The 12,500-nt window shown below is 45.2% G+C and overlaps 1 protein-coding gene across 1 annotated transcript in view; it reads left to right on the forward strand.

The window, feature by feature from the left end:
- Positions 1 to 4,169: 4,169 nt before the first annotated feature.
- The window catches only part of obi1 (ORC ubiquitin ligase 1), a 12,787-nt gene continuing 4,456 nt past the window's right edge, over positions 4,170 to 12,500 (forward strand). Inside the window, exons 1-4 of the mRNA XM_023799898.2 lie at positions 4,170 to 4,395; positions 4,711 to 4,846; positions 5,057 to 5,148; positions 5,265 to 5,510. Coding sequence (XP_023655666.1) covers positions 4,174 to 4,395; positions 4,711 to 4,846; positions 5,057 to 5,148; positions 5,265 to 5,510 — 696 coding nt within the window. The 5' untranslated portion in view covers positions 4,170 to 4,173. The remainder of the gene's footprint in view (positions 4,396 to 4,710; positions 4,847 to 5,056; positions 5,149 to 5,264; positions 5,511 to 12,500) is intronic.

Here is a 12,500-nt window from a genome sequence, read left to right on the forward strand (position 1 = left end):
GAAAAGAACGTAAATAACTGACTTTAAAATATATAAAACGATACTTGGAACCACTGCAAAAACACCAGAACAATATCATACAGAAGAGCAAAATGCAAAAGAGGTACTGCTGAAAGCCTTTTCCCTTCCCTGAATGAAAGCAATCCCTAAGACTGAATGGGTAATGAGACCCTGGCTCCAGAGATTTTAGCTTTCTTAATCATGTTCATAATTAATTCAAGAACATTGATAATTTCATTACATTCTTTTTGTCTTATCAATAAATGATGTGCCTGCACTTTTGGTCCTGTATACGGGGAGGGAAAGGAGATGCTGTGGGTAATATGGCACTAAGAAGAGGACAGATAAATACGATACAAACAGTAAAGCGGTAATTATAGTTCTTGACCAGGCCACTAGCATCACAATATAAAGTAATATGGTCACAAATATTTAATAAGCTTGTATGCTGAGAGAAACAAAACCTTGCGAAAACTGCTTCTATTGCATCTAACTTTGCTTAAAACAAGAACTTGCAATACATAATTTTAATCTGATAAACTTTATTTCTGGTATATATTATCTAATTATATGAATATATCTGAAGAAAACTGTGTTTTAGGTAAAAACAGTGATATCATTTCCCATTAAAAATGTGTATGATAATAATAACAGACTGTATTATAATTAAACACAAAGCAATATCCCATTAATATATCAATTTCCATCTTCTTACAACCAAGAGTGTGGAAAACCGCAATGTGAATTATTCCACAAGACAAGTAAAAATTAGTAACTGATCCAATGACTTACAATAACCAACAACCAGTAGGCCACTGTGGCAATATGTTATGAATTAACAAAAAATATGTACTATAATTGAGATGCATTGAGACCTCACTATTCTAAAACATAGTTAAATGTCTAACCTAAGACAAAAATCAGGTTTTATAGCTTATTAATCACAGACATATACTTAAACATTTCATAGCTGATATGAATATAAAACTTAATAACCTTTGTACTTTACAACATTCCGTAGCTTAAATGGAAAATAAATCACTGTTATTTCAGCAGAATAGAACACTTATATGTTTTCAGTGCTTTTTTGTTCCATTCAATCGAATATAGTATATTATACTGTCATCTTTGCAACACCTATTCTGTATTTTCATTTTGAATTCCCTGTTTTAATTTATTATTGTAGGGCCAAGCCAGCTATGCTGTTGGAAAAAGCCTCTGGCTGTAGTGTTACCATCAAAACTTAACAATGGTTCTGTAAGCTCTCTAGCAACATATGGCCACGTTCAAGGCTGAACACCTTCCTGTAGATAGCAGCAAACCTGCCCCCATGGACTGTGGGGGGAGGGGTGCAGCCCATCCTGTGCCTGGGTAACATTTGGAGCATCATTATGAATGTACACTCACCTAAAGGATTATTAGGAACACCATACTAATACGGTGTTTGACCCCCTTTCGCCTTCAGAACTGCCTTAATTCTACGTGGCATTGATTCAACAAGGTGCTGAAAGCATTCTTTAGGAATGTTGGCCCATATTGATAGGATAGCATCTTGCAGTTGATGGAGATTTGTGGGATGCACATCCAGGGCACGAAGCTCCCGTTCCACCACATCCCAAAGATGCTCTATTGGGTTGAGATCTGGTGACTGTGGGGGCCATTGTAGTACAGTGAACTCATTGTCATGTTCAAGAAACCAATTTGAAATGATTCAAGCTTTGTGACATGGTGCATTATCCTGCTGGAAGTAGCCATCAGAGGATGGGTACATGGTGGTCATAAAGGGATGGACATGGTCAGAAACAATGCTCAGGTAGACCGTGGCATTTAAACGATGCCCAATTGGCACTAAGGGGCCTAAAGTGTGCCAAGAAAACATCCCCCACACCATTACACCACCACCACCAGCCTGCACAGTGGTAACAAGGCATGATGGATCCATGTTCTCATTCTGTTTACGCCAAATTCTGACTCTACCATTTGAATGTCTCAACAGAAATCGAGACTCATCAGACCAGGCAACATTTTTCCAGTCTTCAACTGTCCAATTTTGGTGAGCTCGTGCAAATTGTAGCCTCTTTTTCCTATTTGTAGTGGAGATGAGTGGTACCCGGTGGGGTCTTCTGCTGTTGTAGCCCATCCGCCTCAAGGTTATGCGTGTTGTGGCTTCACAAATGCTTTGCTGCATACCTCGGTTGTAACGAGTGGTTATTTCAGTCAAAGTTGCTCTTCTATCAGCTTGAATCAGTCGGCCCATTCTCCTCTGACCTCTAGCATCAACAAGGCATTTTCGCCCACAGGACTGCTGCATACTGGATGTTTTTCCCTTTGCACACCATTCTTTGTAAACCCTAGAAATGGTTGTGCGTGAAAATCCCAGTAACTGAGCAGATTGTGAAATACTCAGACCGGCCCGTCTGGCACCAACAACCATGCCACGCTCAAAATTGCTTAAATCACCTTTCTTTCCCATTCTGACATTCAGTTTGGAGTTCAGGAGATTGTCTTGACCAGGACCACACCCCTAAATGCATTGAAGCAACTGCCATGTGATTGGTTGATTAGATAATTGCATTAATGAGAAATTAAACAGGTGTTCCTAATAATCCTTTAGGTGAGTGTATAGTGATAAGCAATCACAAAAAAATACCTACAGATATTTTAATGGAAACTTTATTAGCAAAATCCTCATGACTGCATCAAACTCCATAACTGCAAAACACTAGTAAATTGTATAATGAGGTAGACTGGCATTGGCAAAGGTGCCAGTGCATGCAGTTATGGAGTCTCCCTCTTAAATTATAATATCTAATTATTAAAAACACACATACTACTATAAGTGCTAGACTAGGTTCAAGTACAGTTAGTGTGGATGGAGACAGGATAGAGAGGGAAAGGAAAATTCTCTAAAAGAATCAGAACTCTTGCGTATTTGCTGGAAACACTAGAATCTCCATTCAAAGAACAAAATAACTGCAAATAACCATATAATTTATAGGAAAATTATCATAGATCAAATTGCCATGGTAAGATCATATTTGGGATGACACATATTTTCAAAATCAATTAAAACAAAACTATATTTTTCTCTTTTTCTCTAAGAATAGAATTTCATATAAAATACAGGGAAAACAATGAAGAAAAAAGATGCAATACCTACAAATAGACTTACAAATGTGTCGCTTTTTAAGAGTTGTCCTTAAACAAGTGTAGTATTGATAGGAGACTACAAAATATATACAGACATACACAAATTATTCTATAATCCTTCCATTTGTTGTAGTTTACAGGTGTAAAAGTGATACAAAGGGAATAGAAATGTGGTAGTTAATATAATTGGAGATTACGCTGTAAATATTAAGTCCAGATATTGTATCCTATAAAACAGACCTATGCTTTCATTTTTATTGGACTCAATAAACACAACTAATAGCAGATAATCGCAGGAGTCGGTATCCTATCCCGGAAGCTACGGGTACAAGGCAGAGAATAACCCAGGATGGGCCACATAATATTTACTTCAGATATATTCAGCTTTTTTTGTAAATATGTTTTTAATAATATTGAATGGAATAGTGCCATATGTTGTAAATGGATTGTCCGCTAAAAGTTCGCTATAGCGTTTCACTATGACGGCATATGAACAGGATTGCTACATCAAAAGCGTTGGGGTAATTTGCAAAAACTACAGACTATTTACAAGGTAATAAAATTGTTACATACATATGTAAATGAGTGTGTGGACCAAAAGTTGACAACCCTGCTTGAACCACAAGATAGCTGTCCATTGCTGCGCTAAGCACCACAGCTTTGGAATACGTAAAAACAACCTAATGTCTTTTAATTGTACACTTAAATGGTTATTATAATACATAACAATATTAACTGAATTGTAATCCCCAGACTCCGATTTTGGTGCAGATAAATATGTCCTCTTACATATACCAAATTGTTATGCTTTCATACAGCTCATTTTTCTTAATAACCATAATATTCAACAGACGTAAATTTGTTCATTTTATTTTATTATATTTCGAAATATATAATTATCGGAATTTTATATTATATTATATTATATTTATAAAAGCACTATCAAGGAAGTGAAACACACGAATTCTATTTTAACCCACTCGCTTGCCGTAGTTGAAAAGTCTGCAAAGAGGCGTTAATAGTATGATAAACATTACGGATGCGTTTAAACTGCGTCCAAGCCGGCGTATCTGTGCAGTTGCTGCGCAATCACGATTTGGGGGGAACAATTGTGTAAAAGTGGTGGTTGTTACAGCATTTTCATTTCACTGCGGTGCGAACCGCATTTGCGTTATGGCTCAAAGTGTTCAAAATGTCACTGTATTTTTAACTTTGCCGATATCTTGCCAAATCTGTCTCGGAAAGGTATATCGATTTCGCAACACCGTGTATGGAGCTAATCTGTGATAGCATTAGGGCAACAATGTTTTGTAGTCATGTTTCATTATCTGTGTACCTGTATCTTCCTAACTGAGTGCTGCCTGTTTATATTTTATGTTACATAGTGTATTTCACCATTTTTGGTTCTTAGACGTTTAATGTTTTTTATATCATGCCAGACAGACACCGTATACAAAGAGGCTTTCATCCCATGAAATGGGGAAGTGCTAATATAATTTAGGTCGATCGGTCAGTTAACTAGTGAAGTACCTACTTACTTATGTTTTTCTTTCGTCCTAGGTTCGGAAACCCGTTGTTTGTGGCAATTACCATGTGTTCTGTTCTGCTTGTATTGAACTGTGGCTGACGAAGTCGAATCACTGTCCAACCTGCCGAATCCTTATCACCCCTGCAAACCCATGCCGAGAGATCATAGGTATAATAATAATGCCGATGATTGCTTTAATGTAATATTTTTTTCTGGTATAATGGAGATATAATAATGGAGCTCTGCCCATTGTCTTAGCTACTCACTAAAAGCCGATCCTTCAGTAGCCATTTAAGAGTCTAAGATAAGGCATGAAGGGTATAAGGATTGCTGTTTATTGGTTTAAATGTGTTTATTATGAATTTCATATCAATCCAGGTGCAACAAATGAAACTGAATGTAATGACAGTGCTTCAGTTAAAAAGAAATTAAGGAAGACCAGATTTGAGTTATTACTGAGGGATTTTGAGGTAATGTTAATCAAATATTGTTTTTATTTTTCTTATGACATTAATTAAGGTTCTAATATTTTTAACATGAAGGTGTTAAAGGAATAACTAGCATAGTTTGTGCTCTTGTAATTTAGGAGGAAATCAAGGCTCTGCATAATGAAAATGAAGAACTCAGAAAGAAAAACATGAGCACAGAAGAACAGCTTAAAATTTGTCAGCAAGCCTGTCCCATCACCACCTCAGATGCAAGTGAAGATTGTAAAGAAAGCTCACTGGAAGAGAGGATTGACTCTGATGTTCTAGAGGAATGGGAAGAAAAGCTTGGAGCTGCCACTGCAACTTATGAGAAGGTACAGCTGGATTTAGAGAAAATGAAAGAGGTAATTTATTTTTATTGTATTCCCCAGATTTGGAATTAATATGATTTTGGGATTGGGCTTCTTCTGACACTTATTTCATTAGCATGATAACTCAAAAAGTAATTGACAAATCCTCTTCAAACTTTGCAGACAAGTTGTAAAGGTGAACAAATCTGGAACAAATGAGTGCCACATAGTGGTAGCAAAGAGAAGGATAATGGCAAAGATAACTTGTTAGTAGGACTGTGCGATATGACGATATGACAAAATAAAAATGTCTGTCATTTCATATTATGCTCTATCATTTATTTAGTGGTGTCACAAAGCACTGCTTACGGCAACATTTTTTTATCTTTTGGGTGACAGTTTGCAAGGTTACATGCCTCATGGGATGTGTACACATACAAACAAATACAATTCCTGAAATATATTAGAAACATTGAAAGATATTACAACCAGAAAACTGCATATAAAACTAACTTTACTGTGGTTTTGGAGTTAAGGTTTAAACTCAAATCCACTTTCTGGAATATTTCAGTGTAGATCTGCAAATCCCCACATACATCACTCTCAATCTCTCGGTACCTCTTGACAAAGTTTGATGTGTGACAGCTGTGTTCCTGTGTTTGGTGTGATTTTTTTTTTTTTGTACTTTATCTACAGTACATTTAGTGATACAGTAATCATAGTCAATAAGAAAGTAAGTAGTGAGAGCAGCAAACCAGACAGTTAAAGTACCGAGAGTAACTATAGAACTTAAAAAGGAAATTATAGTGAGACTTGAAGGTGGTGCACATTAGGGATGGCGCGGTTCATGAAAAAAAACCGAACCGTTCGGTTCGCTTGTCTCGGTTCGGAGCATGCATGCGTCGCATGGTTCGACGGTTCATGACATGCGCAATGTAGCCTCGTGCCCCGTATGTGACGTCAGTGTGTTTCCCTTTCGCGCGAAAGAATAGGCTATATGCACAGAGCGTTGTGACGTAGTTCCGGTAAAAGTTCGGTCAGCTAAGTAATTTCCGGTAGCCTTTCGTTTGATGCGTTTAGCTCGTGTTTTCGGCGTTACCACCGTCTCTGAAGAAAACGTTTAAATTTCAGCCAACCGATAGCACAACATCTGAACACTGTTGTGCACCTTTGTTGTGTGACTTTATTTAATGTGCGGGTAGGTACTTTGTTAAAGAAAATTAAGTTATCTGTGACAAAGCACTCCAGTGAGTGTCATGCCTCGATCGTCCGCTCTTTCCGTGTGCCACACCCCCTCGTTAACCCTGTGTGGATTCCCCGTGTTTACCAGCTGTTCCTGATTGTTGTCAAATTTGTCATTACTCCATTGTATTTAGTCCGCGTTTCCGTTTCTTTTTCCAGTCCGGTCATTATATTGCAATTCTGCTTTACCGCTCGTCTGTGTTCCTTTTGCTCATTAAACCCCGCATTCCCCCGATCCTAGGTCTCCTCACCTCTGCTTCCCCGGTCAGCGTTGTAACAGTGAGCCTGCTTCCATGCTGCAATGTGAACATTTGCCATGTTCCTAAAAATTCTGTTTATTGCAGTGTCTGACCTCACAGACCTACAGGCTATTGCCAGATGATCATACTAGACATATCAACTGGACATATTTTGAACTATTACAGATTGATGTCTTGTACATACACAGAAACTGGATTTTATCGATTACTCAAGAACATTCAATATAATTAATACCAATTTTTTTCACGAACCGAATCAGGCTTAATCAAGATAGGTGATCTATCATTTTAACGATCCCCAATTAAATTAACCCCGTGGACCGGACAAATACAAAACGAATGATTAAACATTATATGCGTCTCTTTTTGTATGTTTTCTAAATAAGACCGCGTGCCTGTCACGGTACGGGATGAAGGCGAGCAGGGAAGCAGGGAAACGGAGCCAGGGAGTCGGGTAAAGCGGGGATTTATTGGGCAGGACAGGACTGGGGAAGCAGGACGGCAAACAAAGGGTAACACTACAATGACAAGTCTGGGGAAGACTGACTCAGACGAGGACTAAATACACAAGACAAGCTAGACTTAATAGGACACAGGCGATCACATTTAGGGCTGAACACGAGGTAATGAGGGGGGCGTGGCACACATCGGGATCGTACGGAGCGGGATGTGACAGAACCCCCCCCCAAAGGCGCGCACACCGGGCGCGCCAGAGGAGAGGCGACGGACGAGACGAACCGGGAAAACAGGACCTGGAAAACAAGACAGAACGTCAACCAAAAACAGGGAACAGAACGGAGACGCAGAACAAGAACAAGGACGAGAAGAAGGACAAGACGCGACAGAGGACGGGGAACGCAGACAGGCAGAGAGAAAGAAGAGACACAGAGGGAGCACCCACAGGCGACACAAAGGGGCCAGGAGTGCACAAAGGAGGAACAGAGGGACCAGGAACAAAGACAGGCGGGACCAAAGGAAAGGGAGGCGGAAAAAGGGGAGCCCGAGGGAGCCCAGACGGGCGACGGGCAGCGGCCGGAGGGGCCGCAGGGGAGAGGGAGAAGGGAGCAGGAGGGGACCACCCAGGGGCCAAGGGAACGGGACGAGGGAGTGACGGAGGGGACACGGAGGGAGCAGGAGGGAACACCAGTGCAGGCAGGCAGGAGGGGGAAGCCGCGGCAGGCGGAGGCGCAGCCGGAGCCGGCGAAGGCACCGTCCGACGCTCAGCCGGAACAGGGGGGCCCGGAGGTGACCGACATGGAGCCGGAGGCGCGACCAAGGACCGGCACCGCGGAACCAGGGGGGGACCCGGAGGCGACCGCCGACCCCGAGCCGGAGGAACCGCAGGCGGCCCCGGAGCCCCAGCCAAGGCGAGCGAGGGCGAGCCAGGGGGCAGGGTGGGCGGGAACCGGGCCCCACGCCTATGGCCCCGTCCCTTTCGGGACACTGACAGGCGGGGTCCTAAGGGGCGTGGGTCCCTGCAGGGAGAGGGATCTGGGGTCCATAGGACAGTCCCCGAGGGATCCCACTCAAGGTCCCCCTCGGGGACAGGAGTCTGAGTCTCGGGCGTGGCCACGGGCGTGGCCATTGCAGCCGGCGGAGTTGCCGGCGAGCAGGGCTGGACCGGCTGGACAGGCAAGCAGGGCTGGACCGGCGAGCTGCCAACCGGGGACGCCGCGGGCAGAGCAGCCAGCGATGCAGCCGCGGGCGTGGTCGTAGGCGGTGCAGCCAGAGGCCAGACGGGCAGGTCAGGCGAGCGGCCAGCAGGGCGCGCTGCAGGCAGACCAGGGGCCACTGCAGGCGCCTCGGGCGTACGGTCAGCAGGGGGCAGGACAGGCAAAACAGGCAGTTCCGGCGTCGGCAGGACAGGCGAGCAGGAGCAGGGCTGGCCGGGCAGGAGAGACCAGACGGGTAGGACCGGCGAGCAGGGCTGGCCGGACAGGACAGGCGAGACGGGCAGGTCAGGCGTGCGGCCAGCAGGGGGCGCCACCGCGGCCACCTCAGGCCGTTCAGGCACCTGCAGGACAGGCGAGACTGGCAGGTCAAGAGCCGGCAGGACAGGCGAGACAGGCAGTTCAGGTGCCGGCAGGACAGGCAAGACAGGCAGTTCAGGTGCTGGCAGGATGGGCACCGGCATCACGCGGCCAGCAGGGGGCGCCGTCGCGGGCGCCGCCATCACGCGGCCAGCAGGGGGCGCCGTCGCGGGTGCCGCCATCACGCGGCCAGCCGGGGGCACCGTGGCGGGTGCCGCCATCACGCGGCCAGCAGGGGGCACCGCGGCGGGTGCCGCAGCCAGAGTGGTGGCAGCTGCAGGGACTGCAGGCAGAGCAGGCAGGACAGGCGGGTCAGGTGGGACAGGCGGGTTCACCGGCAAAGCAGCGGAAGCTGCAGCAGGCGGTGCCGCGGGCAGAGCGGCGGCAGCTGCAGTAGGCAGGACAAGCGGGTCAGGCAGGACAGGCGGGTCAAACAGAGCTGCTGGCAGGATGGCAGCATCAGCAGCAGGCGGTGCCGCGGGCAGAGCGGCGGCGGCAGCAGGCAGCTCAGCCGCGGGCAGATCGGCGGCGGCATCAGCAGCGGGTTTTGCCGCGGGCAGATCGGCGGCGGCATCAGCAGCGGGCGTTGCCGCGGGCAGATCGGCGGCGGCAGCAGACAGCGCAGCCGCGGGCAGATCGGCGGCGGCAGCAGACAGCGGCCGCGGGCAGATCGGCAGCGACAGCAGCAGCAGCAGCAGGCGGTGCTGCGGGCAGAGCGGCGACAGCAGCTGCAGGCGGTGCTGCTGGCAAATCCGGATCAGGCAGTTCCGGAGCAGGCAGGAGGGGTGCCGAGTGCGTTGGCGCTGCCCCTTTAAGGGCTCTCGGGACCCGGGGAATAGCGTCTCTTACGGCGCGAATGCCGCCGTGCCCCAGACGCTCCGGCCGATAAATAGAAGCCTCTACCGTAGGCGGCTGCTCTCCGGGGACGCTGGCTAGGCGGGCAGCGGCTATGTCATCCCAGGTGGGTGGTGAGCCCTCGTACTCACCGGCTGGGAGCAGAGTGCAGGCTCCCAAGCGGAGCGTTGGGATCGCCTCCCGTCGCTCGGTGAGCCGGTGCTGCAGGCGGCGGAGGCACTTCCGGGCTTTGGTAAGCGGGTATGCCTGCCCCGACGGGCGCTCCTTCTGGAGCAGGTCCCGGCCCCGGCTAGCCAGTTCCAGGGCTACCGGGTCCTCCTGGACCTCAGGCTGGGATTGCCAGTACACGAAGGTTTGCAGCAGTCCGAGCCGGTGGTGCTCGGACTGCTGCTTCGTGCTTTCGCGGAGACTTGTCATTCTGTCACGCTACGGGATGAAGGCGAGCAGGGAAGCAGGGAAACGGAGCCAGGGAGTCGGGTAAAGCGGGGATTTATTGGGCAGGACAGGACTGGGGAAGCAGGACGGCAAACAAAGGGTAACACTACAATGACAAGTCTGGGGAAGACTGACTCAGACGAGGACTAAATACACAAGACAAGCTAGACTTAATAGGACACAGGCGATCACATTTAGGACTGAACACGAGGTAATGAGGGGGGCGTGGCACACATCGGGATCGTACGGAGCGGGATGTGACAGTGCCCATACCCAACTGTAATAGCGATTAAAGCGATCTATTCTTTTAGCATTTATGTTAAGGCAAGACTTTTATTTTATTACTGTTCTGGGATTAATAATGTTTAATAATTTTAATAATGTGCTTTAAGTCAAGTCAAATTCAGTTTATGCATGATTACATGATATAGCTTTTTTAATACTGTATCCTAAATTGTGGATAATTACGCTATATATCATATGCTGAAGTACATTTCTGGAGTGTTAAAGATTAAAAGAAAGAATAACAAGAACCGTACAGAACCGAAAACCGTGACCCTAAAACCGTGATACAAACCGAACCGTGGGTTTTGTGAACCGTGCCACCCCTAGTGCACATGTGTCTGCTCTTGCTTCAGAGTATGGGATTGTCATTTATTAAGGGTCCAAAGCACGTAGTGCTATGGAACCTTATTGTTTTTGTTAGGATTATTATTATTTTCTCATGTTTGCTTTTGTATGTGCACTTTTTCATGTGTGTATTACTTTTGCATTGATTTGTTATTTCTTTGTGTCATTAGTTAGGTAGGCAGATTAGTTTAAATTGGCAATCATTTGGGGGTCTGGAATGGATTCAGTTCATTTACATTATTTCTTATGGGGAAATTTGACTTGGACCTCGACCAAATCGCAACTCGACCAGCCTTCTGGAACTAATTAAGTTTGTGTTCCAAGGTACCACTGTTTTCAGTTTTCTGGCTGTAATATCTTTCAACAAAAGAAAGCAACACCCCTTATTTTTCTGGATTCCTTTATGGGTGAGTCTTAACATTTCAATGTTTGTGTGTGCACTAAACCTTCAGAAGCCCAGCTGTCTTGTTTACAGTTACTGACGGTGAATGGACATAGTGCAATTATTAATAAATACAAATAGATGTATGATAGACAAATAAATACATATATGAAAGTTACATGGTGTGCATTGTCATCCAAAGTTTAATTCTTAAAGTGGGTTTATGCTTATTGGTCCATTAATTCTATCTTTTGTACTTTAAATGAACACATTACAGTTATTATTTGTAATGGAAACATATTGTGAGGTTAAATGGACACAGTGCAGTTATTATTAGCTATTTGAGAAGTATTGCGAGGGAACGCAAAACAATTAAAATATATATATTTTCCCACCCAGAACTCTTAGGGGCCATCATATACCGTAGCTGATCTGTAGAAAAAAATCCATACATATGAGGTGCAGTCGTGATTTTTTTTTTAAATATATATATACACTCACCTAAAGGATTATTAGGAACACCATACTAATACGGTGTTTGACCCCCTTTCGCCTTCAGAACTGCCTTAATTCTACGTGGCATTGATTCAACAAGGTGCTGAAAGCATTCTTTAGAAATGTTGTATTTCACAATCTGCTCAGTTACTGGGATTTTCACGCACAACCATTTCTAGGGTTTACAAAGAATGGTGTGCAAAGGGAAAAACATCCAGTATGCGGCAGTCCTGTGGGCGAAAATGCCTTGTTGATGCTAGAGGTCAGAGGAGAATGGGCCGACTGATTCAAGCTGATAGAAGAGCAACTTTGACTGAAATAACCACTCGTTACAACCGAGGTATGCAGCAAAGCATTTGTGAAGCCACAACACGCACAACCTTGAGGCGGATGGGCTACAACAGCAGAAGACCCCACCGGGTACCACTCATCACCACTACAAATAGGAAATTGAGGCTACAATTTACACGAGCTCACCAAAATTGGACAGTTGAAGACTGGAAAAATGTTGCCTGGTCTGATGAGTCTCGATTTCTGTTGAGACATTCAAATGGTAGAGTCAGAATTTGGCGTAAACAGAATGAGAACATGGATCCATCATGCCTTATTACCACTGTGCAAGCTGGTGGTGGTGGTGTAATGGTGTGGGGGATGTTTTCTTGGCACACTTTAGGACCCTTAGTGCCAATTGGGCATCGTTTAAATGCCACGGCCT

The sequence above is a fragment of the Paramormyrops kingsleyae genome, unplaced genomic scaffold (assembly GCF_048594095.1).
Source record: "Paramormyrops kingsleyae isolate MSU_618 unplaced genomic scaffold, PKINGS_0.4 ups274, whole genome shotgun sequence".
NCBI classification, from domain to species: Eukaryota; Metazoa; Chordata; class Actinopteri; order Osteoglossiformes; family Mormyridae; genus Paramormyrops; species Paramormyrops kingsleyae.